At 38.2% G+C, this 26,752-nt stretch overlaps 1 protein-coding gene across 4 annotated transcripts in view; it reads right to left on the bottom strand.

Moving 5' to 3' along the window:
* UPF2 (UPF2 regulator of nonsense mediated mRNA decay) overlaps positions 1 to 26,752 on the bottom strand; it is a 128,440-nt gene that overhangs the window by 79,965 nt on the left and 21,723 nt on the right. For 2 of the 4 annotated variants that reach the window (XM_066384626.1, XM_066384623.1), the window contains exons 4-6: positions 21,740 to 21,900; positions 8,809 to 9,006; positions 1,660 to 1,812 (exon numbers count right to left, since the gene is read on the bottom strand). In XM_066384626.1, coding sequence (XP_066240723.1) covers positions 1,660 to 1,812; positions 8,809 to 9,006; positions 21,740 to 21,900 — 512 coding nt within the window. The remainder of the gene's footprint in view (positions 1 to 1,659; positions 1,813 to 8,808; positions 9,007 to 21,739; positions 21,901 to 26,752) is intronic. The other 2 variants (XM_066384624.1, XM_066384625.1) reach the window with 1 other exon arrangement.

Here is a 26,752-nt window from a genome sequence, read left to right as displayed (position 1 = left end):
ATTCCCGGCCAGGGCACACAGGAGAAGCACCCATCTGCTTCTCCACCCCTCCCCCTCTCCTTCCTCTCTGTCTCTCTCTTCCCCTCCCGCAGCCAAGGCTCCATTGGAGCAAAGATGGCCCGGGCACTGAGAATGGCTCTGTGGCCTCTGCCTCAGGCGCTAGAATGGCTCTGGTTGCAGCAGAGCTATGCTCCAGATGGGCAGAGCATCGCCCCCTGGTGGGCATGCCGGGTGGATCCCGGTCGGGCACATGCGGGAGTCTGTCTGACTGCCTCCCCATTTCCAACTTCAGAAAAATACAAAAAAAACACACAAAAACCCCGGCAATTATTAGTTATTGGGGATAATACATCATCTAAAGCACTTTTCTTACCCATGGGAAAAATGAAGCATTTTTTGAGATAGTGCCCTAGAAAGTGTTGATATCTCTAGAATCACAACCCCAGGTCACTATAGCTTTTCAGATATCAACAATAAAACAGGAAACTTTTGTATTAGACACAAAATCTTAATCATAAATTATAGTTTTATAGTAAATTTGTTACTTTTATCTGCCAAGCATCCCTTCCCACAAGTCTTCGATTAACAGCATGCTCACTGCTGCCTTTTGAAGGAAATCCATGGATTCTGATGGAAAGGGTGCTGTGAGATTACAGTACACCACCATCCCCCTGGGTCGCAAGTAAGAATAACAGGACCAGCTAAGTCCTTCCATGACAGACAGTAGAATCTGTCCTTTGATGTCACTAGCTGGTATGATTTAAGCATAGGGCAGCCACCAACCATACCCACCCTCCCTCATGACCCTGGAGAAAGACAAATATGCAGCAGCAAACAATGAAGCCAACAGCAAGAAAAGTAATACTGACAGATCTCCTTCTAAATAAAGAATCCTAACTAATAAAAGTAACAGTACTTTTTCTTTTTAAATACAAAACTACTCAATTATAAAGACAGATAAAATTAGCCTAACCAGGTGGTGGCACAGTAAATAGTCAACCTGGGACGTTGAGGACCCAGGTTTGAAACCCTGAGGTCACCAGCTTGAGCGTGGGCTTATCAGGCTTGAGCGCAAGGGTTGCTGGCTTGAGCAAGGAATTATCAACATGATCCCAAGGTTGCTAGCCTGAGTCCAAGGTCACTAGCTTGAGCAAGGGGTCACTGGTTTGGCTGGAGCCCCCTGGTCAAGGCACATATGAGATGCAATCAATGAACAACTAAAGTGATGCAACTATGAGTTGTTGCTTCTCATCTCTCTCCCTTCCTGTTTCTTTCTTTCACTAAAAAAGATAAAATTATCACAGATGAACTGATATACTACGTACTTTTTAGCTCTCAACCATTTTAGAGTAACTCTCAAATACATTTATATTAAGACTGTAAAAATTATTTCACAGAATTAAAATAGATTTAGAATGCTAGGAAGTAGGGAAGTATGGAAAATACCTATTAAGATATTTAGAATTTAGATGATTACTAAAGCTTATAGTCACATAATATGGAACATGCAATGTTTCTGTTCTAAATCAAAGTCCAAAGAAGAGATGGCTTAGAAACGAAAAGAAAACAGGCATTGAGTAAAAGACCCATATTCTCAGGCTACAGCTTTGGGTAAAAAAGGTAATTAAAAATTTAAATTTTCAGCAAAATACTATTTACCTTGCTCATCAAGAAGTTTCTTTGTAAGATCTTCAGCTTCATCTGTACCCTCTAATTCCAAGGTGTCATCATTAATTTCTAGGTTCTCCAACTCAAGTTCCAAATCATCAGGATTTGATACCTCCTTATTATCCTTAGATTCTTTTGCCTCTGCTTAAAGACAAAGAATCAGTGTCTCTGAATTAAGTCATATTGAAATCCTGCTTCAAAAAATAGGTAAGAATTCTCAAAATATGCACCATTTGTCTTAGAATCTACATATATACCTGGCAACATTTAAATACAAATTAAATATATTCAGATTGTATAAAATAATTATGCTCACTGAGAAAAAGGACCATAACTTTGATTCTGTACGCCAACTGTTCACTGAAGGAATAAATGGATGGACGGATAAACGGAAAGAGAGTTGAATAAATGGAGACATACACGGTATAAGGCTTTGTGGTAAATATGAGCAGGAAATAAAGTTGATTAGATGAAGCAGACTCAAACTCCTAAATGAGTTCAGACTTTCTCTTTTACACAGTATGATCTTTGCTGGGTCATGAAAAAACATTTAAATGTGATGTGACATGAAAATTAACTTGCCAACAATATAAAAAATAAAACTTGAAAGACAGGATAAAATAGAATATATAGAGATCAACTAGGAAAACATCTTTATCATTTAGGTTTCAGGGGTTAGAATAAAAAAAAATGCAACAACAACAAAAAAATGGCCAAGAATTGTTTAAAAAAAACTAAGTAAATAAGAAGGATTAAAAAAGGAAAAGGGCCCTGGCCGGTCGGCCTAGCGTGCGGAGGACCCAGGTTCGATTCCCGGCCAGGGCACATAGGAGAAGCGCCCATTTGCTTCTCCACCCCTCCGCCGCGCTTTCCTCTCTGTCTCTCTCTTCCCCTCCCGCAGCCAAGGCTCCATTGGAGCAAAGATGGCCCGGGCGCTGGGCATGGCTCTGTGGCCTCTGCCTCAGGCGCTAGAGTGGCTCTGGTCGCAATATGGCGACGCCCAGGATGGGCAGAGCATCGCCCCCTGGGGGGGCAGAGCACCGCCCCTGGTGGGCGTGCCGGGTGGATCCCGGTCGGGCGCATGCGGGAGTCTGTCTGACTGTCTCTCCCTGTTTCCAGCTTCAGAAAAATGAAAAAAAAAAAAGAAAAAAAAAAAAAAAAAGGAAAAGGGAGGCCCTGGCCAGTTGGCTCAGCGGTAGAGCATCAGCCTGGCGTGCAGGGGACCCGGGTTTGATTCCTGGCCAGGGCACATAGGAGAAGCGCCCATTTGCTTCTCCACCGCCTCCCTAACTCTCTGTCTCTCTCTTCCCCTCCCGCAGCCAAGGCTCCATTGGAGCAAAGATGGCCCGGGCGCTGGGGATGGCTCCTTGGCCTCTGCCCCAGGCGCTAGAGTGGCTCTGGTCGCGGCGGAGCGACACCCCAGAGGGGCAGAGCATCTCCCCCTGTTGGGCAGAGAGTCTCCCCTGGTGGGTGTGCCGGGTGGATGGATCCCGGTCGGGCGCATGCGGGAGTCTGTCTGACTGTCTCTCCCCGTTTCCAGCTTCAGAAAAATACAAAAAAAAAAAAAAAAAAAGGAAAAGGGACCTGGTGGTTGGCTCAGAGGTAAGAGCGTCAGCCCAGCATGTAGAAGTCCTCGGTTCGATTCCTGGTGAACACACACAGTAGAAGTAATCACCTGCTTCTCCATCAATCTCCCTCCCCCTCTCTCATCCCCTCTTGCAGCCATGGCTCGAATGAGCAACTTGGTCCTGGGCACTGAGGATGGCTCCATGGCCTTGCCTCAGGCACTAAGAATACCTCGGTTGCCGAGCAACAGAGCAGTGGCCCCAGATGGGCAGAGCATCAGACCAGACAGGGGTTGCCAAGTGGATCCCAGTTGGGGTGCACGCAGGAGTCTGTTTCTCTGCCTCCCTGTCTTTCACTTGATAAAAAAAGAAAAAGAATAAGAAAAAGAGAAAGAAAGAAAGAAAGAAAGAAAGAGAGAGAGAGAGAGAGAGAAAGGGAGGGAGGGAGGGAGGGAACTAAACCTAATTCAAGATCAGCATAATGTTGATAATTATAGCTGGGTCATAGGTAACTGTTTACTATACTAGCCTTACTTTTATGTTTGAAATTTTTCATAAGTAAAAAACAAAAAATACTAAGTTCAAGAATTTATGCTTGGCATGGCTGAGTGGTTCACAGATATAGCACTGTCCCAGTGCACCGAGGTCACAGGTTTGATCTCCAATCAGGGCACGTATGAGAAGCAATCAATGAATACATAACTAAATGGAACTAAGAATGGTGAGTTGATGCTTTTCTTTCTCTCCCTTCCTCTTATCTTTCTTTCTCTCTCCCCTCTCCTCTCTCTCTCTCTCAAATCATTGGCAAAAATTTTTTTTTAAGAATTTGATTGAAAGAGTGAGAAAGTTACAGTATAAATGACTAAAATTGTTACATTTCTCAGCCTCATCTTCTCTTCCAGTCTTTGTCACACAAGTTCTGCTTTGAAAGCAGAAATGTTTTACTGATATCATACCATATGTGGGAAAATCAAAAGTCTAGTATGGATTGGTTTTGTTGCTTCTAAATGGAGAGAGACTAATATTTTCTCAATCATCTTTACTTTCATTCAACTAAAATTTAAATTCCTACTACATGCTAAGTAGTGTTCTAAGCACCAAGACTACAACTTTGTCCCAGACAAAAACCCTGCCCATATGGCACATGGACTCATTCTCCAGTGTTCCCTGATGTCTAGTTATCAAAATCAACATTTACTGATTAGCTACTATGTATTCAGAACTGTGCTAAGCTGTTGAACATTCAGAAGAAACATTAAATTTTAACCCCTGTTCTCAAGAAATGTCCAATTTATCTGAGGAAATTAAACTAACATACACTTGGGAGTCAAGTGGGGTACAATAAGGAGAGGACTGCAAGCAGAAAACAGAACGATGAATGAAGGCTAACAAGCAAGAAGACTGGCTGTTGCAGAGACTGAAAGGAGGGAAAAAGTGAGGGTAATGTGGTAACAAATATATAGGTGAAGAGGGAGACTTTAAACAAACTATGCAGTGTCCTCAAGCAAAGTTAACAAGATTACATTATATTCCAAATAAATGCAAATCCATTAAAAGATATTAGGTAAAAAAGTAAAATTAATCTTTCAGGATGCATAAAGGGAGCAAGAGCATGCCTAACTGGTGGTGGCACAGTAGACTGAGTGTTGACCCAGGACACTGAGGGCCCCAGGTTAAAACCCCAACATCGCCAGCTAGAGCACAGGCTCGCCGACCTGAGTGCAGGACAGCCAGCCTGAGCAAGGGGCTGGCTGAGCCCAAGGTCAGTGTCTTGAGTTTCCCCCCAACATCCCTCCCCTGTCAAGGCACATATGAGAAGCAATCAATTAAAAAAAAAACACACAAAGCAAAGCTACTACAAGTTCATGCTTTTCATCTCTCTCCTTCTCCTTTCTCTCCCTACCTATCTCTTTAAAAGAAAAAAGATAAAAAGGAAGCATAAATGGAGTAAGAGCAAACAAAGAGCAGCCAGGTAGGAGATACCATACAGTACAGTAGCCCAGGCTAAGAGATGATGGTAGCTTAGATCAGAAGAGTAGCGGTAAAGATAAAGCACATCTGAAATACATTTAAGAGGTTAGATTAACTAGACTTGATTACTAAACAGACTATTCCCTCCTCTACCACTGGATCCTGAGAAACACTGACATTTAAAAGAGCAGATGAGCCTGACCTGTGGTGGCACAGTGGATAAAAGCATCGACCTGGAATACTGAGGTCGCCGGTTCAAAACCCTGGGCTTGCCTGTTCAAAGCACATATGGGAGTTGAAGCTTCCTGCTCCTCCCCCCCCCCTTCTTTCTCTCTCTCTCTCTCTCCCCTCTAAAAAAAATGAATAAATAAAAATAATTAAAAGAGCAGATGAAAGTGGATACCCTAGTTAAGTAGAAAGAAAAATCAAGAGGGCTTAGTTCCACAGAACTCATGAGGAGGAAATGCTCCAGAAAGAAAGCAGTCAACTGTTAAATGGCTTGAGAAAGCAAAGAAGACAGAGACTGGAAACTATCCTAGAGATACAGCAACATAAAGGTAATTGATAACTGTGACAAAGAGTTTCAGGGTAGAGGGGGTGTTAAAGCCAGTTTGGAAGGGATTGAAAGAATGAAGAAGAAAGTGAAAACACCATATACAGCCAATTCTTTCAAGAGGACTCTTAGAGATAACATTAGCTAGAATGGGATGGGAGGCCTAGGGGTAAATATTCACAATTTGTTGATTCTGATCTGTTTTGTTTTTAAAAGATGAGAAAACATTTTTATACTGAGGTCAGGATCCAGAAGAGACAGAGATAGAAAGACTAACTGACTGATACTAAAGACACAGAAAAGGGATGATGAATTGCATAAAGGTTCAGAAGAAAGAGGGAGACAAGATTCAGAATAAGAAGATGGACTGGCCTTTAACAGATGTTGTAAAAGCTCACCAGTCACCCAGGGAAGAAACATTTTATAAGTACTAAGGCAGGTAGATTTGTAAGTAAGAAGGAGCATGATGTCATGGGAAATAGGTCTGATGGCTTTTATCTGCTCTATAAAGTACTCCATCAAATTTAATCATCTGCTAAGGAGGGAAGCAAAATAGAAACTAGAGAAAGAATGAAACTGCTATGGACCGTGAGTGAGTTGAGGACAGAAATGCTGTCCGGTGCTGGCACAGTGGATAAAGTGTTGAACAGGAACGCTGAGGCTGCCAGTTTGAAACCCCAAGGTCATTGGCTCTGATCGTGAGTTTGTCAGCAGAGGGTCGCAGGCTTGAATGGGTGATCGTCCACACAATTCCAAAGCTCACCAGCCTGAATCTAAAAGGTCGCTGGCCTGAGCAAGAAGACACTGGCATGGCCCTGGTCAGGGCACATACAATAAGTTCAATGTACAACTAAAGTGAAAGCAACTATGAACTGATACTTCTCACCCTCTCTCTCTCCTTTCCTGTCTCTCTCAAAAACAAAAAAAAATGCTGTCAAGTTTTCAACCCAGTGTTGACCTAGTTATGATTAGTGATCATAAATTTATGAAGTTATCAACCTATTTAACTGATCATCACTAGGAGAGCTCAACAGTTTGCATAAGAAATCAACATCGTGGGTAACTAAATTTATCCAGGATTGAACTTGACAGGCAGATAGGAATGAAGGACAGAGGGAGAAAGAATGTTTGAGAGAGACACTGATCTCTAATCTACTATAGAAAAGGAGAACCCACCCCACATCTCATCAAAATCCAAGTCAAACTTCACAGTATGTCACAAAGTTCCATCTATTTCTTCTGATATCTCCAACTATGTGAACTGTCCCCACTGTCTTAACTGTCATAGTGTTTTGTACTTTTCTTTAAAGCCCACTCCTATTTTACTCCAAATTGTAATTCTTTTGAGTCCCTGGCTGCTCCCACTAATATGATTATAAGTGCAGAGATACTAAGCTCATACTTGTCTCTCCTGTGACATTCAGTACATTGTCTCACTTCCTGAAAGGGAAATGAATATGAGAACCCTTCAAGTCAAGCTTGCATAATGATTGGGAAAAACTTAGACATGGCAGAAATCATACAACTTTTCTGAATTCTTAAAGTTGAAAGAAATATTGGCCCTGGCCAGTTGGCTCAGTGGTAGAGCATCGGTGTGGCATGTGGATATCCAGGGTTCAATTCCTGGTCAGGGCACAGAGGAGAAGTGACCATCTGCTTCTCCATTCCTCCCCTTCTCTCTCTCACACCCATGGCTCAGTTTGAGCAAATTGGCCCCGGGCAATAGCTTGCTGCCAATCAATGGAGCAGTGGCCCCATATGGGCAGAGCATCACCCCCTAGTGGACTTGCCAGGTAGATCCTGATCGGGGAGAACGCAGGAGCATGCCTCCGTCTCCCCACCTCTCACTTAATTAAAAATAAATAAATATATATATAATTGAGGTGACTAATATTATCAGAACTAGTCCTCACAGTGGGGAGAGAGGGATTCAACAGGATCTATGAGGAAATGCCTTTTTAAAAACTTTAACAAGACTGGGTCGCAAGTATCTAAATTGAGTATTTTATATCTATATATTATTTCCTTTACTATTTGAAATACCTGAAATATTATTCATAAAGTACAAAGTAAAATTTACCATAAGGTAAAAATACCTTTTGATCAACCAAGAGGTTTCATATTTCAAAGTATACAAGGGCCTCTTGTAAGGTTCTCATACCATAAGATGACCCCACTACCTTTTTGACAAAAACAGTTTAAGGTTCAGTATACTTTAAGATTGTGAAAAAGAATGTTATAAAAGGTTAGAAACTGTTTTAACTGTTCTTCTAATTATCAAGCCTAACAAGCACTACCCTACTCCATTTAATATATATGTATATGAAATAAAGGACAACACTAATCTTTATCCTAAAAATTTAAATTAAAATTTTAAACACCTTTGTGTTTGGGTAATAATGATATGTCGATGTGAGTTAACTGTAACAAATGTACCACAGTGACAGGGATGTTGTGAGTATATGGAGCAGGGGGTATATTTTTTAAATGGGTCCCCTATTTAATGTATCAGAATACAAAAGGTAGCTTTTAAAAAAAATTATCTGTGACCTCTCCAAATCCCTGTCACCATTCCCATCCTCTCTTCTCCATCTCAATGGTTTGGGAGAATTCTCTTTAGAAAATACGGTATGACTAGCATTCAGGACCTTCTATCATATTAATTAACTCAAAGCTTCTAATTTTTCTAAAGTAAGTTTCCCTCATTAAAAATTAGGGATATCAAGCCTAGAAAGAATATTACAGGTAAACAGCACTAAAGAGCTAACACTGTCCCTAACAATCCAACTGGGGAAAATTTAAATCTTATCAAGAACTCACATGACTTCATTGTACTATAAATAAACATATTCAAATTATTTCACATTAACTTAAATGTTCTGACATTGTTGAAAGTATGTCAATTATCAACCTGCATGCTTCATTCTATAACATTCTGTTAATTCAATGTTCATATTATAAAACTAGTAACTAAAAATATTTTTTTTACAAATACTATTTTGAAACTAATTTTTATAACACTTAATAAAAAATCTGTCCTCTAGAATTTACCTTTAGAATCATCTTTATTAGACTCTTTACTCTGACAACCTTTTTCATTATCTTTAAATAAGATGGCTGGAACAAAAGCTTTCAAATCAATGAGGTTCTCATAAAAATTCCGAGCATCTTCATCTTCCCATATACCACCTTCCAAGTCATATTCTCCAGGTTTGCCAGGTGTAAATATATCAATTCCAGGCCCATGCTCTACAATAAAATAAATCACAGGAATTAAAACTATTTCAGGTTTAGCATGCTAGACATGACATTTTACATTTTCAATTTTATAAGTAATGAATCATGAGTGTTCACCTAACAGAAGCTTCTTCAATCAACAAGCATTCTGGACTGTTCACATAATCATCTTTAACATCAAATCACAAATTGCTTTAGGTAAAGCTCTAAATCAGGACAGACTAGAGGACAGCATAAGATAACGGTGTTTTCATCTTCAATGTTTTAAGCAATTAATATGAGACTAACTAGGCCCTGGTAGGCTGGCTCAGCAGTTGAGCATCAGCCCAGTGTGTGGAAGTCCCAGGTTCGACTCCCAATAAGGGCACACAGGAGAAGCGACCATCTGCTTCTTTACTCCTCCCCACCTTCTCTTTCTTCCCTTCCTACAGCCATGCCTTAAATGGTTAAGCAGGTAGGCCCCAGGTGCAAGGATGGCCCCATGGCCTCACCTCAGGCGCTAAAATAGCTCAGTTGCCAAGTAATGGAGCAGCAGCCCCAGATGGGCAGAACATCGCCTGGTAGGGGCTTTGTGGGGTGGATTCCAGTTGAGGTGCATGTGGGAGTCTGTCTCTCTGCTTCCCTGCCTCTCACTTAAAAAAAAACTGAGACTAAGTAGTCACTTGATATGTTAAGCCTATCTTCATGAAACTTAAAACCAAAATAAAAATATATAAGCCTGGCCATCTCTAAAATATCCAGCTTCAAGTCCCACCTCCCCAATTAAGCTTTTTTTGATGACTACCAACCCTCTTATATCACAATTATCTTCCCAAGTAGACCATAAACCCTTAATCAAAAAGTATCCCTCCACATGCATCCCTTTGTTCATTGTAGAATTATTTACAATAGCCAAAATATGGAAGCAACCCAGTGCCCATTAATAGATAAGTGGATAAAAAAGTTGTTTATACACACACACTAGAACATTACTCGGCCATAAAAGAGAATGAAATCTTACCATTTCTGACAGCATCAGTGAACCTAGAGGGTATTATGCTAAGTCAGTCAGAGAAAGACAAATACCATGTGATTACACTTATCCGTAGAAAACAAAATTGAAATAGACTCATACATTGAGAATGAACTGATGGTTGCCAAGAGGGGAGGTAGTTTGGGGACTGAGTGAAAAAGGCAAAAAGATTAAGAAGTACAAATTTGTAATTACAAAATAGTTACAATATGTAAAGTACAGCATAGGGAATGTAGTCAATAATATTGTAATAACTATGTATAATGCAAGGTAGGTACTAAAAATATCCAGGGAAATACTGTGTAAAGTATATATATGATTATCTAACCACTATTCTGTACTCTGAAAACTAATACAAAATAATACTGAATGTATATTATAATTGAAAAGTAAAAACTTTTAAAAACAGGAAGCATCATTCCTTTTGGCATAATTCTTGGTATAAGGTAGAGTGCCATAATTGGTCAATTGATAAATAACTAGAAAAGGAAAGAAAAAAAATATAGAGATACTTCAGTAGAGGGTGGAAAACCATATATAAATTCACACACACAGCCTGACCAGGCGGTGGCGCAGTGAATAGAGTGTCGGACTGGGATGCGGAGGACCCAGGTTTGAGACCCCAAGGTCGTCACCAGCTTGAGCATAGGCTCATTTGGTTTGAGTAAGACTCACCAGCTTGAGCCCAAGGTCACTGGCTTGAGCAAGGGGTCACTCAGTCTGCTGTAGCCCCCCCCCCCCCCCCCCCCGTCAATGCACATATGAGAAATCAATCAATGAACAACTAAGGAGCCGCAACGAAGAACTGATGTTTCTCATCTCTTTCCCTTCCTGTCTGTCTGTCCCTATCTGTCCCTCTCTCTGACTCTCTCTCTGTCTCTGCCACACAAAAAAAATCACACACCCACACATGTCTACCTCCATATACAATTGTATATTCTTAAACTCAGAACATTAAAAGTAATTCATTTCCTACTTCATGATTGTTAGACAATTCAGGAATTTATCTGTTCTCACTGTGCTTCTTACCAAACAGGAATCATAAATAGGAAAATGATCATGCAGATTAAAAGCAACCCTAAGAAATATTAGATTATTCATTAAAAGTTACCAATGATAAACAAGAATAACAGCAAAAACAAAAAAACACTGGTTTCCTAACTCATAAATTATACACCTTAGAACAAATATATATATATATTTCTAAATATATATTCTAAATATATATATAGTTCTATATATATATATATTTAAAGGTAAGACACTAAACCTTTACACTATATAAAGGAAAAGATTGATAAATCTGTAATTTCTATTTAAGGAAAAAATAAAAGCAAAGGACAAACTAGAAGACAATACTGGCACTATTTATACAGAAGAACTGATATCCATAATATATAGAGCTCCTACAAAAAAGACCAAAATGCCAACAGAAAAGTGAATAAAGGCTCTAAACAGATTAGTAAGAAAGCATATGAAAAGATCCTTAACCTCAGTATTAATCAGGATAAACTTTTATAGCTTTGACCCATAAAATTATGTTTAAAACACTGATATCAACAAATGTTGTCAAAACAGTAGGGAAGTAAGCATTCATATCTTAACTAAAGTACAAACTGATCTAGCTTTGAAGGAGAGTAATTGGTCTCCACTTATCAATATTTAAAATAAGAATGTGCAAGATTCCATCTAGGAATCTGTACCTCAGAAATAACAGGAAATACAAACTAAGATTTACAAGAATGTTCATTTAACACTGTAATGGAGCAAAACTGGAAAGAATCAATATATCTATTGATATAAGGGTTAACAAATTCCATATATACATTATGCAATATTAATCAAATATTAAGAAAAATGAGGTATAGCTATCTACCTGAACTGATTCAGAAGTCTCCCAAAAACATTGTTGAAAAAAAAAAAGAAAGTCATACAAAATAATATCCTACATAAATTAACAATAAAGCTACCTAGACACCTGGTTATATATTTTGCATATAACTTTTATATATAAATAAAGTCTGGACAGATTCATATCAAACTGTTAACCAAGATAATCTTGGAGAACAGAATGGATATGACAGGAGACTTTCACTTTCTACTCTATAATATGCATAATATTTTACAAGTCTGAAAAATAATGTATTTGCACAGTACTTTAAACTGTAACAAAATTCAACTTTTTTTTATTATTTTTTTATACATTTTTATTAATTTTAATGGGATGACATAAATAAATCAGGATACCTATGTTCAAAGAAAACATCTCCAGGTTATCTTGGCATTCAATTATGTTGCATACCCATCACCAAAAGTCAAATTGTCCTCTGGGTTTTCCTTGTGCCCCTCCCCTCCCTCCTCTCCCTCTCTCTCCTCCCCCCCCACCCCATAACCACCACACTCTTGTCCATGTCTCTTAGTCTCGTTTTTATATCAAAATTCAACTTCTGATAAGCAAAAAAATGCTACAAAGTCAAAATGCAACAGAAAATTAAAAATACTGCAATGTATATGAAAGAGTAATATCCTTAATATGCAAAGTACTTTTACAATTAATTTTTTAAAAATAGATTAAAGATTTGATTTTTTAATAAAGTGGTAAAGAATTCAAGTCAGTATGTCACAAGGCAAACAATACATACATAAAATAGCTCATAAACTTAAAGATGCTTAACAGAATTTGGAAGAAGATCTGGCACTATATATTGAACCTTAAAATGTATATAATCTTTTAGCTCAGGAACTCTACTTCTAGAAATTTATCCCTGAAATAAGAGTACGCATATAAAGACACAGGTACAGAAATTTTATTATAGCACTGACTCTAACAGGTAAAAACCAGATATGTTATATGTCCATCAAGAGAACAAGGAAAATATAGTACAATTATACAATATAATGTATGCAATTTAAAACATTTAAATGACCTGATATGAATATAAAAAGAGTACTAAGATACATAGTTATTTCAAAAGATTAGTTGCAAAATATTATATTCTCATTTCTATGAGGTAAAGGATATTCTGATTACTGAAAAATTTAGGCCTCTTCAGGCCAAGATGAAATACTAAAAATCCAGGCAAACAATATAATACAACAGTTTTCATATACCAGACATCAGACAGCAAAGGAAAGTGATTACTGAGAGAGAAGAAACTGAACCCTATAATTAACTACCCTAGCTTATGCCTGGTAAGATTTTCTAGCCATGGCCAAGAAAGAGAGAAGCCAGGCAGACCCAAGTTGGCTCCATGAGTTGAGGACAACAGAGCTGAAGAGTCTGGCAAGACTCTAGCTGAGGTGGCTAAATTTTGCAAGACAGGGTATCGCAGAGAAAGAAGCACAAAGATCTGCAGAGGGTCCCCCTTGAAAGTTCAACTGAATACTGATCAGCCCCAATGTGTGAGGGAACTAGGTGAAGGTGGGAAGATAATAACTCATGAACCTCTAATTCATGGGAAATCAGTACAAAAGGATACTAAGTAATATAGAAAATGAGCCCTAAGTAAAGGTTGCTCTGATCCCACCTAACAAAGCAAGCCTGGAAAGAATGAAATTGTTTCTAAGTAACTTAACTATGCCCAGAACAAAGCTCAATGATATTTCTAAAAATAAAAAAATATCCAGCACACATGCAATAAAACATCAGGAATGCAAAGAAGTAGAAAAGTCACCAGAGATATATAGGAGATCAACTTATCAATCATTTAAAAGCAATGCAGAAAAGATATAAATTATAAAATTAGTGCAAAAGGACATCAAACAGTTATTCTAACTATATTTCATATTCTTAACAAACCAGAAGATAGACGGTTTAAAACCATGAAAAATATAACCAGCTTCTAGAGATGAAAGCTACATCTCTACATGAAATTAACAGTGTATCAGACAATGTAAAAAGAAAAATTAGTGACTTTGAAGACAGCAATACAAACTATCCAGTACAAGAAAAAACAAAACAGAGAAATAAAAAGAACAACTTCAGCCCTGGCTGGTTGGTTCAGCCATAGAGTATCGGCCCGGCATTCAATTCCCAGGATCGATTCCCGGCCAGGGCACATAGGAGAAGCACCCATCTGCTTCTCCACCCTTCCCTCTTTCCTTTCTCTCTGTCTCTCTCTTTCCCTCCCGCAACCAAGGCTCCATGGGAGCAAAGTTGGCCTGGGCGCTGAGGATGGCTCCATGGCCTCCACCTCAGGAGCTAGAATGGCTCCGGTTGCAATGGAGCAATGGCACAGATGGGCAGAGCACCACCCCCTGGTGGGCATGTCGGGTGGATCCTGGTCAGGCACATGCTGGAATCTGTCTGTATGCCTCTCCACTTCTCACTTCATAAAAATATAGAAAAAAAGTCAACTTCACACCATCTAACATAATTGTAATTAAATCTCCACAGGAGAGGGGAGAGGAACAGAAAACATGTTTAAAGAAATGAGTCTAATTTTCTAAAGTTGATAAAAATTATAAGCCCACAGATTCAAGAAATCCAATCAACCCCAAACACAAAAAACATAGTCACCTATACCAAGCTACATATATAATTAAGTTGCTTAAAAATCAGTGATAACAAAGAAAATTTAAAGCAACCAGAGAAAAAATACACATTATCTAAAGAACAAAGAACGAAAGCAGCTTCATTTAAGCATGCAAGCCAGAAGACAACAGAGCAACATCTTTAAAGTACTGAAAAAGAAAAAAACCTAATTCTAAAATTCTATACCTGGTGAAAGTATCTTTTAAAAATGTTGACAGAATTTTGTCAAAATTTATTATCTGGGGAAAATGCCTAAAATACTTGTGAAGTCATTTAGCTTTAAAAAAAAAAAAGAAACAAAAAACTAGAGGCCCTGGGTTGGTAGCTTTACTTGGTTAGTGTCATCCCGATACACCAAGATTGCAGTTTTTATCTTTGGTCGGGCACATACAAGAAGCAACCAAGGGATGCATAACTAAATGGAACAACAAATCTCTCTCTCTCTCAAATCAATCAAGCAATCAATAAAAAACTAGCTAATATTTCAGTTGAAATAAGCCAAGTAAATACCAAAGGATGCTAGACACCATGAAAAGATTTGAGTTCAAAAACATACTGAGAAAATTCTGAGAAACCAAACAGATTCAACCAAAGCACAAATTCTATGTGGAAATTTCTAAAAAATTAAAAAGCTGGCCCTGTCCAAGTGGTTGGCTCAGTGATAGAGCGTTGCCCCATTGTGCAGAGGTCATATGTTCAATCCCCCAGGGCACATATGAGAAGCAACCAATGAGTGCACAACTAAATGATATAACTAAGTGGAACAACGAGCTGATGATTCTGTCTCCCTAGCCTCTTCTCTCTTCCTCTCTTCCTCTCTCTCTCTCTCAAATCAATGGACATTTTTAAAAAAAATTAAAAAGTTCAATGTTCACTGATCAAGAGATAAAAAATTAGAAATTATGTAATAATTACATATAAATACAAGAAAATAAATATATTTAATGTGTACAATAGGTAGTTCTTACTAAGGATGTAAAACACCTGCTTATATTATAAAAGGATACTTTACAAATACCCACAGGGGCCCTTACATATCATCTGTGTTTGGTAATCATACCACAGATCCAAGCACTTGTGGTTTAGACTCACACAATATGCAGCAGAAGGCAGTGGTAAACCACTACTGCATTTTCTTCTTTTCTTTTTTTTTTGATCTTTAGTATTACCTTGAAAATACTATGAGACAGTCGAAAATGAAATATGAAAACAGTGCTGAAAATGAGACTCCCAAGTCAGAAACCAATCAAACAGTTACTAGGGAAGGGCACTGTTGCTAATGATACAACTACATCAACGTTAAAATGACATCTACCAGCTGATGTGCACAAAGGCAAAAGGAAAGTACCATGTTGCACAACATATACAATCAGCACAAGGAACATAGGAAGCATGAACCAAGGTAAACTGGAAAAAGCAAAGCAAGAAATAAAACCTCTAAACACCGCAGTACCTATGGTTAGTGAACTAAAATGGACTGTAATGCAACACTACCAGCAGGGTAACTACAAAGTGTTCTACTCTGGAAATGATAAACTCAGAAGAAATGCAGGGGCCTCAATACTGTGGGAAGATGTAGCATAGCAAGTTAGGGCCTACAATGCAAGGTCTCACCAAATACAGTAGTATCAATCAGACTCCAGAAAACCTGATTAACATCACCATCACTCAAGTCTACACTCCAACTACAAAGACCGAAGGTGAAATGGAAACCTTGTACGCAAGTATCCATTACTAATTTGATCACATGCCAAAATAAGACATGCTGACAATAGGTGATTGGAACACAAAAGTAGGAAATAAAGTGGAACCAACTGTCATCAGAAAATGTGGACTAGAGGTAAGAAATGAAGCAGATTGGCTTGTATATTTCTGTGAAACCTACAACTTGTCCAGTGCAAACACATTTCTAATAACCAAAATGATGACTGCATACATGAACATTATGGGATGGTTAATAGAGAAATTAAATGGATTATGTACTTGAAAACAGGAGGAGAAGCTGCATTCTCTGCCAAAGCAAGATCATGAGCAGATTGTGGTACTGACCACCAACTGTTAATATCAAACAGAATAAGGCTGAAGAAGAGGAACAAAAAATATAATGTAAATAACATGTCTGATGGATTTAAGTTCACATAAAAAAACAAATTTGCACTGTTAAACTTTACTAACCAAGAATCAGAAGAACTGTGGACTGAAACTGGAAATACTATCAGGGAAGGATGTGAAGACAATGAAGTAAAAAGGGAGGAAAAATCGAGATGGATGATGAAAAAAAAACCTAAAAATTGTTAGAGACAGATGGGAGACAAAAGTGAAAGGTGACAAAAAGCAAGCTTAGGATCCTGAATTCAGCTTTTCAACAATTCTCACATAAAGATAAAGAGGAGAAAGAAGAGTACAACAATAAAGGAAAAACAGGAGATATCTACCAGAAGATTATAAAAATGAAAGGTAAATTCAAACCTAGATTAGGAATGCTGAACAACCAACAAGGAAGCACATTATCTGACCAGAAGAAAATAAAGAAAGGGTAGAAATAGTATACTGAAAAATCTATACAGAAGAGACAAAAGGACGACAGATACCTTTGAGAAGATTACTATGAGGAAGAACCTGTAATTCTAGAAAGTGAAGTGAAAGCTGCCCTCACAGTACTGAGAAAAAAACCCCATCACCAGCAGATGAGATACCAATAGAATTATTATAAGCCACAGAAACTGAATCTGCTAAAATCCTAAAAGAACATATCAACAAATATGGAAAATAACAGCCTACATACTGGGAACATTTACTATAATAGTCCACTCTTCAAGAAAGGAGATGCAAAAAAAAAAAAGAAAGGAGATGCCAAGGAGTACAGTAACAATAGAACAATTGCTCTAATTTCCCACACAAGTAATGTGACACGCAAGGTAATACAATCAAGGGTTCTATCTTCCATGCAGCAAGAATTTCCAGATGTTCAAGCTGGATTCAGAAAAGAAAAAGGCACTGAGGTCTAACTGTGAGCATTCGCTGGACACTAGAATGCTCCAAAGAATTTCAGGTTAGTCTGAATTAAACTACAATTAAGCCTTTGATTGTGTTGATCATGAGAAGCTATGGGTTGCTCTGAAAGAAATGGGTGTGCCTCAGTATTAAGATTGTCCTGATGTGTATAACCTGTATATTGAACAGGAAGCCACTGTCATGACAGAATATGGAGACAGAATGATTTCCTACAGGCAAATATGTCAGACAAGGGAGCATTTTACCTCCCTATCTGCTTAGTCTGTACAGAGACATACATATGAAAACCTGGGTTAGACACAGAGGAAGGAGTGAAAACTGGTAAAATATCAATAAATAGCACTAAAAGATATGCAAATAACACCATCTTATTGGAAGAAAGTAGCAATGATTCGAAAGGATTGTTTTTTTCTTTTTAAGTGAGAGGAGGGGAGAGACAGACCCTCATGCTCCTCAACAGGGATCCACCCACAACTCTTTCTGAGGCAGATGCTCGAATCAACCAGAGCTATCCTCTGCACCTAAGGTCAACATTGCTCAAACCAACCAAGCTATCCTCAGCGCCTGGGGCCAATGCTCGAACCAATAGTCACTGGCTGCCAGAGGGAAAGAGAGAGACAGAAGGGGGAAAGAGAGAAGAGAAGCAGAGGTCGCTTCTCATGTGTGCCCTGACCAGTGATAGAATCCAGGATGTCCAAACACTGGGCCAATGATCTATCCACTGAATGCCAACCGGCGAGGGTCTGAAACAACTTCCGATAAATGTAAAAGTGCCAAAGCAGGACTGGATTTGAACATTCAAGACAAAAATCATGACTACACTTTAACACAGAAATGAAGACACAGAAATGTAAAAGATTTTGCTTACCTTGGTTCACTTATCAATTCAAATGGAGACTGAAGCCAAGAAATCAAGAGAAGGCTAAGACTTAGAAGGTCAGCGATGAAACAATTAAGAAATATCCCAAAGAGCAAAGATGTGTCATTAGAACCAAGACTAAGCTTAGGTCATCCACACCCTGTCTTCCCAATTACTATGGACAGATGAGAAAGCTGGACAGTGAAGAAGGCTGATAGGAAAAAAAAAATTCATTTGAAATACAGTGTTGAAGGAGAGCTCTACCAATATCCTGGATTGCTAGAAAGATGAACAAGTGGTTCCTAGAGAAAATTAAGCTGGAAACATTACTGGAAGCAAAAATGATGAAACTGAAGCTGTCCTACTTTGGGCACATCATGAGAAGGCAGGGTTCTTTGGAAAAGATAAGTGTGCTGGGAAAAAACAGAAGGCAGCGAAGAAAGAGGAAGGCCAAATATGAGAGGGACTGACTTCATAAAAGCAGCTGTAGGTGTGAGTCTACAGGAGATGAACAGGGCGGCTGAGAACAGGACTCTGCATATCACTCCTTCAGAGTCTCCAGGGGCTGGAGCTAGCTCAACAGCATAACATACATACTAAAAATGTTTCACTGTTAAGATTTTTAAGTAAACAGAATTACCAGATACTTTTAAAATTAATAATTTATTTCAAAAATAAAGATAAAAAAGATTAATTTATTAACACTTATCTACCTAATATAATTATTTTATCAAGTAGTTTGTGTGATAGGTTGAACAGTGGTCGGCAAACTCATTAGTCAACAGAGCCAAACATCAACAGTACAACGATTGAAATTTCTTTTGAGAGCCAAATTTTTTAAACTTAAACTATATAGGTAGGTACATTCCTTATCGAGGTAGCGCCCGCATGTGCTATTTTGTGGTAGAGCCACACTCAAGGGGCCAAAGAGCAGCATGTGGCTCGTGAGCCACAGTTTGCCGACCAGGGGGTTAGAGTAACATATTAGGAGCCCTAGGACAATCAAAAAGGAAGTTTAAAATTCCTTTGAAATAATATGAGAAACAACTCAGCTCACAAAATATTAAATTTATATTACAAACTGCAAGGTAAGTATTACTTCTAAATAACAATTTAAATATTATTTCATCATTCAAAAGAAACATTTAAAATAAAGGGGGTACTCAAATTACGACACAGTTCTGTTCCTACAACAGTGACGTAACCCAAATTCTGGTATAAGTCAAAACACACCCTAGCCTAAGTCACTTACCTATCCTAACACAGTTGTAAAATCATAATCTAGAACATAAAAACACAAGTAAGGCACAGAAAAAGGAAAAGGAGATAAATATACAGTACTGTACACTGTACTGTAGTAACAGGAAAAAAAAATGACAAAAAACGAGTGTAAAAAAAAGTACAATGCTAACTGCGTAAGCCAAAACACTCACGTCTCAATTTTTAAAAATTTTTATGGGAGTGAGGGTCGTAAACTCAAAATGTCTTATGCTGAGACTGTTGTAATCTAAGTACCCCCTGTAAGCACAAATACAGCCTGACCAGTGGGGGGCGCAGTGGAGAGTGCCTTGACCTGGGATGCTAAGGACCCAGATTTGAAACCCTGAGGTCATTAGCTTTAGTGCAGAGTTGCCCATTGGGGCATGGGATCTTTTAACACAGCGGTTCTCAACCTGTGGGTCGCGACCCCGGCGGGGGTCAAACGACCAAAACACAGGGGTCACCTAAAGCCATTGGAAAATACATAATGCATATATTAGTTATGAAGTAGCCACCAAAATTATTTTTTGGTTTGGGGTCACCGCAACATGAGGAACTGTATTGAGGGGTCACGGCATTAGAAAGGTTGAGAATCACTGTTTTAACATAATCCCATGCTCTCTGGCTTGAGCAACGGGGTCATTGGCTCAATTTGAGCCCTGGGTCAGAGAACATATGAAAAAGTAATCAAGGCCCTGGCCGGTTGGCTCAGTGGTAGAGCACTGGCCTGGCTTGTGGAAGTCCTAGGTTCGATTCTTGGCCAGGGCACATAGGAAAGGCACCCATCTGTTTCTCCACCCTTTCCTTTCTCCTTTCTCTCCATCTCTCTCTTCCCTTCCCACAGCCAAGGCTCCACTGGAGCAAAGTTGGCCCAGGCACTGATGATGGCCCCATTGTCTCTGCCTCAGGCTCTGGAATAGCTCCAGTTGCAATGGAGCAATGCCCTAGATTGGCAGAGCATTGCCCCCTACTGGGCTTGCCAGGTGGATCCCAGTCGGGTGCATGCTGAAATCTGTCTTGTCTGCCTCCCCACTTCTCACTTCAGAAAAACAAAAAGAAAAAGGCAATCTATAAACAACTAAAGTGAATTGATGCTTTCATCTCTCTCCCTTCCTTCCTCTCTAGAAAAAAAAAAGGACAAATACAGAGATACTAAAATCCCACAGGTCCAATCCACTTTATCACCTATTTAGCAAAGTAAATCTCTCTACAACTCCACATATGTAGACAGGCCCCTGTTGGATATAACAGAATGATATCTGCTACAAAAGAACCCAAAGGAATATATCTTAATATCATAATTATTATTCTTTAAGTTTAAAGCCTTTTCCATTCAGAGTAGCATTTCAAGTAGTTTTTCAAGGTTCTTATTAGGTCTTACTGCTAGTTCATTTAAAAAATTTTAAAGGTATCCTGACCAGCTGTTTCAGTGGATAGTGTCGGCCCGGCGTGCAGACGTCCTGGGTTCAATTCCTCGTCAGGGAACATGTGAAAAGCAACCATCTGCTTCTCTTCCCCTCCCTCTCCACCTTCTCTCTCTCTTCCCCTTTTGCAGTTAGTGGCTCAACTGGTTCAAGCGTCACCCTCAAGTGCTCAGTTGGTCTGAGCGTTGGCCTCAGGCACTGAGGCTAGCTCAGTTGCTTCGAGCATCAGTCCCAGATGAAGGTTGCTGGATGGATCCCGGTCAGGGTGTATGTGTCTGTCTCACTATCTCCCCTCCTCTCACTCACAAATAAAAAATTTAAAGGCATTTAAAAAAGCCTTACATGTTCAATAATACACACCTAACAATAATACACTTTAGTAAATGATAGTACTTACTAAAAAAAAATTACAGCCTGATCTGTGATGGTGCTGTGGTTAAAACGTCGACCTGGAACACTGAGGTTGCTGGTTCAAAATCCCGGGCCTGCCCAGTCAAGGCACATATGAGAAGCATCTATGAGTTGATGCATCCTGCTCCTCCAACACCCCTGCCTTTCTTTATCTCTCTGCCCTCTCTCTAAAATCAATGAATAAAATATTTTTTAAAAATCACAGTTATTTGTTTTTGATGATATCTTACCTTCTGGTGTTGGTTTGTCTTGAGGAAGGTCTGGCATATTTTCATCCAGAAGGTCTGCTAAGGATTGAGAATTTGCCAGCAGCTTCTGATAAGACATAGCAAATTCCTCATACTGTTTATGTCTATCTTCACTTAGCTCCCCTTTAGAATGTAGAATACGCCTATAAACAAATGAAATAAACTGAAAATCTTATCAAAATAGATGTGATCATGCATTACCACACTGGTAATATTCCATATGTCACACAAACTTCTTACCACAATATTCTTTGACAACTTATTTTTATTAATCTTTCCAAAACATATCTAAAACCTAAAATTTGTCTAATCAAATTCAACCAAGCAATTACATTTTAACATTGGTTCTTCAAAGAATGAGTCTGATTAATAATTATTCCTGCAAACATAATATTTAACGATGTTCCACTAAATAAAAATTTAGTCTTTTTACGGCCATACAGGCATACAGTTAACCAAAAATACTTGACCTAAACCAATTAGTTTTCAAAAACAGATTAAGGAAAGAACCAATATCTTTAAGCTTTCAATGATTTGAATCATGATTATCTTTTAAAAAAGCTCTTACCTTCCACCTAGCCAGTTCTCAATTTACTGTCAACTATTGGTTATTTATCCATGTAACAAATATTAACTGAACAACCCACTTAACCAAAGCCAGGCCACCTCTAGGACAGACAACACAACTTCTCTTCCACTCTGCAAATAGTTTACCAACAAACCACTGGTAATTAGAAATGTAAAACTACTGAAAATTTTCAAAGTGTATAAAGTGAAGAAAAATCTTACTATATTAATATAGTTAAGATGTCTATTGCTGAATCCAATTTTTATATAATATTTATATAGTTTAACATTTGAAATTTATAAATTTAATGTAAATACAATATAGGTTTCAAAAGTCAATTATAAATCGTAAAAGTAACTTTCAAAAGTAATTTTAATTGTCTTTTTAAATTTCTTGTCATTTGAGTTTTCTTATGAACAGGGAAGACAATTACTTAAAAGATTTTTTGTGATGTGATCTTCTTAAAAGTTACAGAAAATAAGTAGAAAAACCATGCCTACACTTATTTGTTCCTGCTTATTTCAAACAATTGGCAGACTTTCCCATCTTACTCCATTCCTACACACATTAACTTTTGTTTAAATGTTTTAACATTCCAAATAACATTTTCTATTTTAGGAATATTGATTCCCATTACAAGCACAAGACAGATCAATGTATAGTTTGGTTACTTTTCATTAACTCCAATCTTTTTTTTTTCAAATCTGGCCTATTAGAATCTAAAATGAAAAACTGTCACTCATTTTCTTATGATTTAAATATATGTTAGGCCAGGGGCCCCCAAACATTTTACACAGGGGGCCAGTTCACTGTCCCTCAAACCATTGGAAAGCTGGACTATAAAAAAAAAACTATGAACAAATCCCTATGCACACTGCACATATCTTATTTTAAAGTAAAAAAAACAAAACGGGAACAAATACAGTATTTAAAATAAAGAACAAGTAAATTTAAATCAACAAACTGACCAGTATTTCAATGGGAACTATGCTCCTCTCACTGACCACCAATGAAAGAGGTGCCCCTTCTGGAAGTGCGGCGGGGCCCGGATAAATGGCCTCAGGGGGCCGCAGTTTGGGGACCCCTGTGTTAGGCCATATACAGTGGTCCCTCGCCTATCATGGGGGTCAGGTTCCAGAACCCCACATGATAGGTGAAAATTTACAAAGTAGTAACCTTATATTTATTTTATTATTTATATATATCTAAGGTTTTATAAACCCTCCACACACTCTTATAAACCTTTCCTACACTGTTATTAACCTTTCCCACACTCTCATAAACACTTCCTATGCTTATTTTACCACAAAAATTAAAATATATAAAATTACATACATACCACAAAATCCAACGATACAGCAAAAAATCCGCGATACAAAATTAGATATATACAATTTAAAAATCTGCAATACAGTGTGACCGTGAAAAGTGAACCACGATATGGCGAGGAACAACTGTAATTCTATTAATTTATCCAAGTAATAATCAGGGCTAAAAATCATTTCTCTAAAAATTGAAAACACTGTCATAAAGAAGTTTCTCCAAACATTTATTTCAGACTAATTTTATAGGCAAAAAAAGGTTCTTTTGGTTTTATGAATTTAAAACAAAATCCCAAAGCATTTAAAAATATTCAACCCACAAAAGAAATGACTAACATTACTTTGAATGAACATATTAGAAGTTTCTATTAAAATATCATTTTGGAAGTTTAAAATTATTTGAGCCCAACCTGTGGTGGCACAGTGGATAAGGGATCCAGGCGCTGGTTCATGACCCCAAGCTTGCCTGCTCAAGGCACATGAGAAGCAACTGCAAGTTGAAGCTTCCCCATTCCTCCTGCTCCTCCCTCCCCCTTTCCTTTCTCTCTCCTCTCTCTAAAAATCAATAAATGATTTGAATATACTACTCAAAAGCAGGCTACTATAAATGTTCTGCAATGTATTATTAGAAAAAATGTTAATAAAAACCTAAGCATTTATTCTGAAGCAAATTATGTTAAAAGGATAATAATTCTAAATTTTAAAACTTCTGACAATTAAGATGCAAAATTTTCAGTACTTGAAAAGAAACTGGAAAATCTCTCAAAATAATGTAACCTACAATTTTACTCCTCTAACAAATTCTGACATCCTGGTGACCTGAAGAATATACACCAGTTGTTGGTTATACAATCATTAAGGATTTATAGTAGTTAAGCAGTAGCAAGGTGATGACTATTTTATTAGAAAAGAAAATGAACACTTCTCTTCCAGTATCAACCTCACTTTCAAACATTTGCCTAAGACTTTGCACTGGGTCAATTAAGTGATTTAATTTCATGAGTTTCCTTTATATGCATTACAGTTCCTTTCCAGACCTCCCGGAACAAATTTAAAACTTTGAAGCTTCAGAGATACTCATTGCCCAAGCCCAATTCTCAATTCCTTGATCAAAATTTTTTTAGCCCAACCATGTGGTGGCGCAGTGGATAGAGAGCATCCACGTGGGACTCTGAGCAAGCGTGTCTGAAACTCTGAGGATGACGGCTTGAGCACGAGTTCATCCAGCTTGAACTCAGGCTCATCTGCTTGAGCATGGGATCATAAACATGACCCGATGGTTGCTGGCTTGAGTCCAAAGGTCACTGGCTTGAAGCCTAAGGTCGCTGGCTCAACTGGAGCCCCCCGTCAAGGCATAGATGAGAAGCAATCAATTAACAACTAAGAGTGCTGCAACTATGACTTGATGCTTTTCTTCTCTCCCTCCTGTCTATCTAATAAGCATAGTTCCCAGGGAAAAAAACTTAGATTTTGGTCGGTTTGTTTACTAATTATATCATATTGTAAGCATTTGGTAAGCGGTATAGGATACCATGTAATGGCATTAGAAGAGTTCTGTTATACACAAAACATACATAGTCATATCTATTTCCTTAACCATTTATTTAATATACATTTACTAACCATTTGACTAAACCAACAGCGTGTAGTAAGACTTTAAACTTCAAGCAGAGAAATAAACCCCATCACAAGTGTGTGAACATTCAAAAATCCCTAAAATCATTTTGAGGTTCTAATGAAAATAAAACATTTTTTAATGAATGTGCTGTATATGTCAGTTTTTAAAATAAGTTTATAAAGTTCATAGGAAAAGATTTTCAGCTTGATTAAATTTTTTAGAACATCTGCATGAAAGAAGTAAACATCTGCATGAAAGAAGCACAGTTGAAAGAGTACCTCTTCTGTACATCAATATAAGTCTTACCAAAATTTCTTTATGTGAACTCCATGGGAATGTATCACTAAGCAAAATGAAATTGAAGATATGAGTCACCACATATTTTAATTACAATCTCTTCAGACGCACATTACAAAAAGTTGAATCAAAGTCATACTTTGATACTGACATAAATTAGAGGTCAGCAAACTTTCTACAAAGGGCCAAATAAATATTTTAGGCTTTGCAGATCATAGTCTATTGCAACTACTCAGCTCTGCTGATATAACACAAAAGCACAGACAATTCAGAAACAAATTAGTGTGACTATACTCCAATAAAGCTTTATTTATGGGCACTAACATTTGAACATATAATTTTAATATTTAACAAAATATTCTTTTGACTTTTTTCAACCATTGTTTTTAAATGGTAAAGTTCTTTCTTAGGTCACTGGCTGTACGAAAACTAGTGGTTGGCTTTATTTGCCTATAGACCACAGTTTGCCAATTCCCGTTGTAACTGGAGTTAACTGAGTTAGTATCATTATTAAATGTATTATAAATGGGTTACTTCCCTCTTATGGTATCCTACACAATAGAAAGGTACTAGCACCATTTTAAAGATATGAAAAGTAAGCAGTGAAACAATATTAATGCCAAGTCATATTTATTGTAATAAAAATACAAGAAAGTAGACCTCCTTCACCCAATATATGTGAGACATCATTGTCTGGAAGCAGCCTTAGGATACATCAATCCTTGAATACTGGGAGTGTTTTTATATTACTAATTTAGTATTGTAAATCTGACAGAAAATATCAAGTAATCCATTCCTGAAGTAATCATTATGATTTTAAAAGAAAAGTCAGGCCCTGGCCGGTTGGCTCAGTGGTAGAGCGTCGGCCAGGCGTGCGGAAGTCCCGGGTTCGATTCCTGGCCAGGGCACACAGGAGAGGCGCCCATCTGCTTCTCCACCCCTCCCTCTCTCCTTCTTCTCTGTCTCTCTCTTCCCCTCCCGCAGCTGAGGCTCCATTGGAGCAAAGTTGGCCCGGGCGCTGGGGATGGCTCTATGGCCTCTGCCTCAGGCGCTAGAGTGGCTCTGGTCGCCACAAAGCAACGCCCCCTGGTGGGCGTGCTGGGTGGATCCCGGTGGGGTGCTTGCGGGAGTCTGACTGCCTCCGCCTTTCCAGCTTCAGAAAAGTACAAAAAATAAAAAATAAAAATAAA

The sequence above is a fragment of the Saccopteryx leptura genome, chromosome 5, assembly GCF_036850995.1.
Source record: "Saccopteryx leptura isolate mSacLep1 chromosome 5, mSacLep1_pri_phased_curated, whole genome shotgun sequence".
NCBI classification, from domain to species: Eukaryota; Metazoa; Chordata; class Mammalia; order Chiroptera; family Emballonuridae; genus Saccopteryx; species Saccopteryx leptura.
The sequence above is the reverse complement of the archived record's forward strand: the minus strand, read 5'-3'. Positions and strand labels throughout refer to the sequence as shown.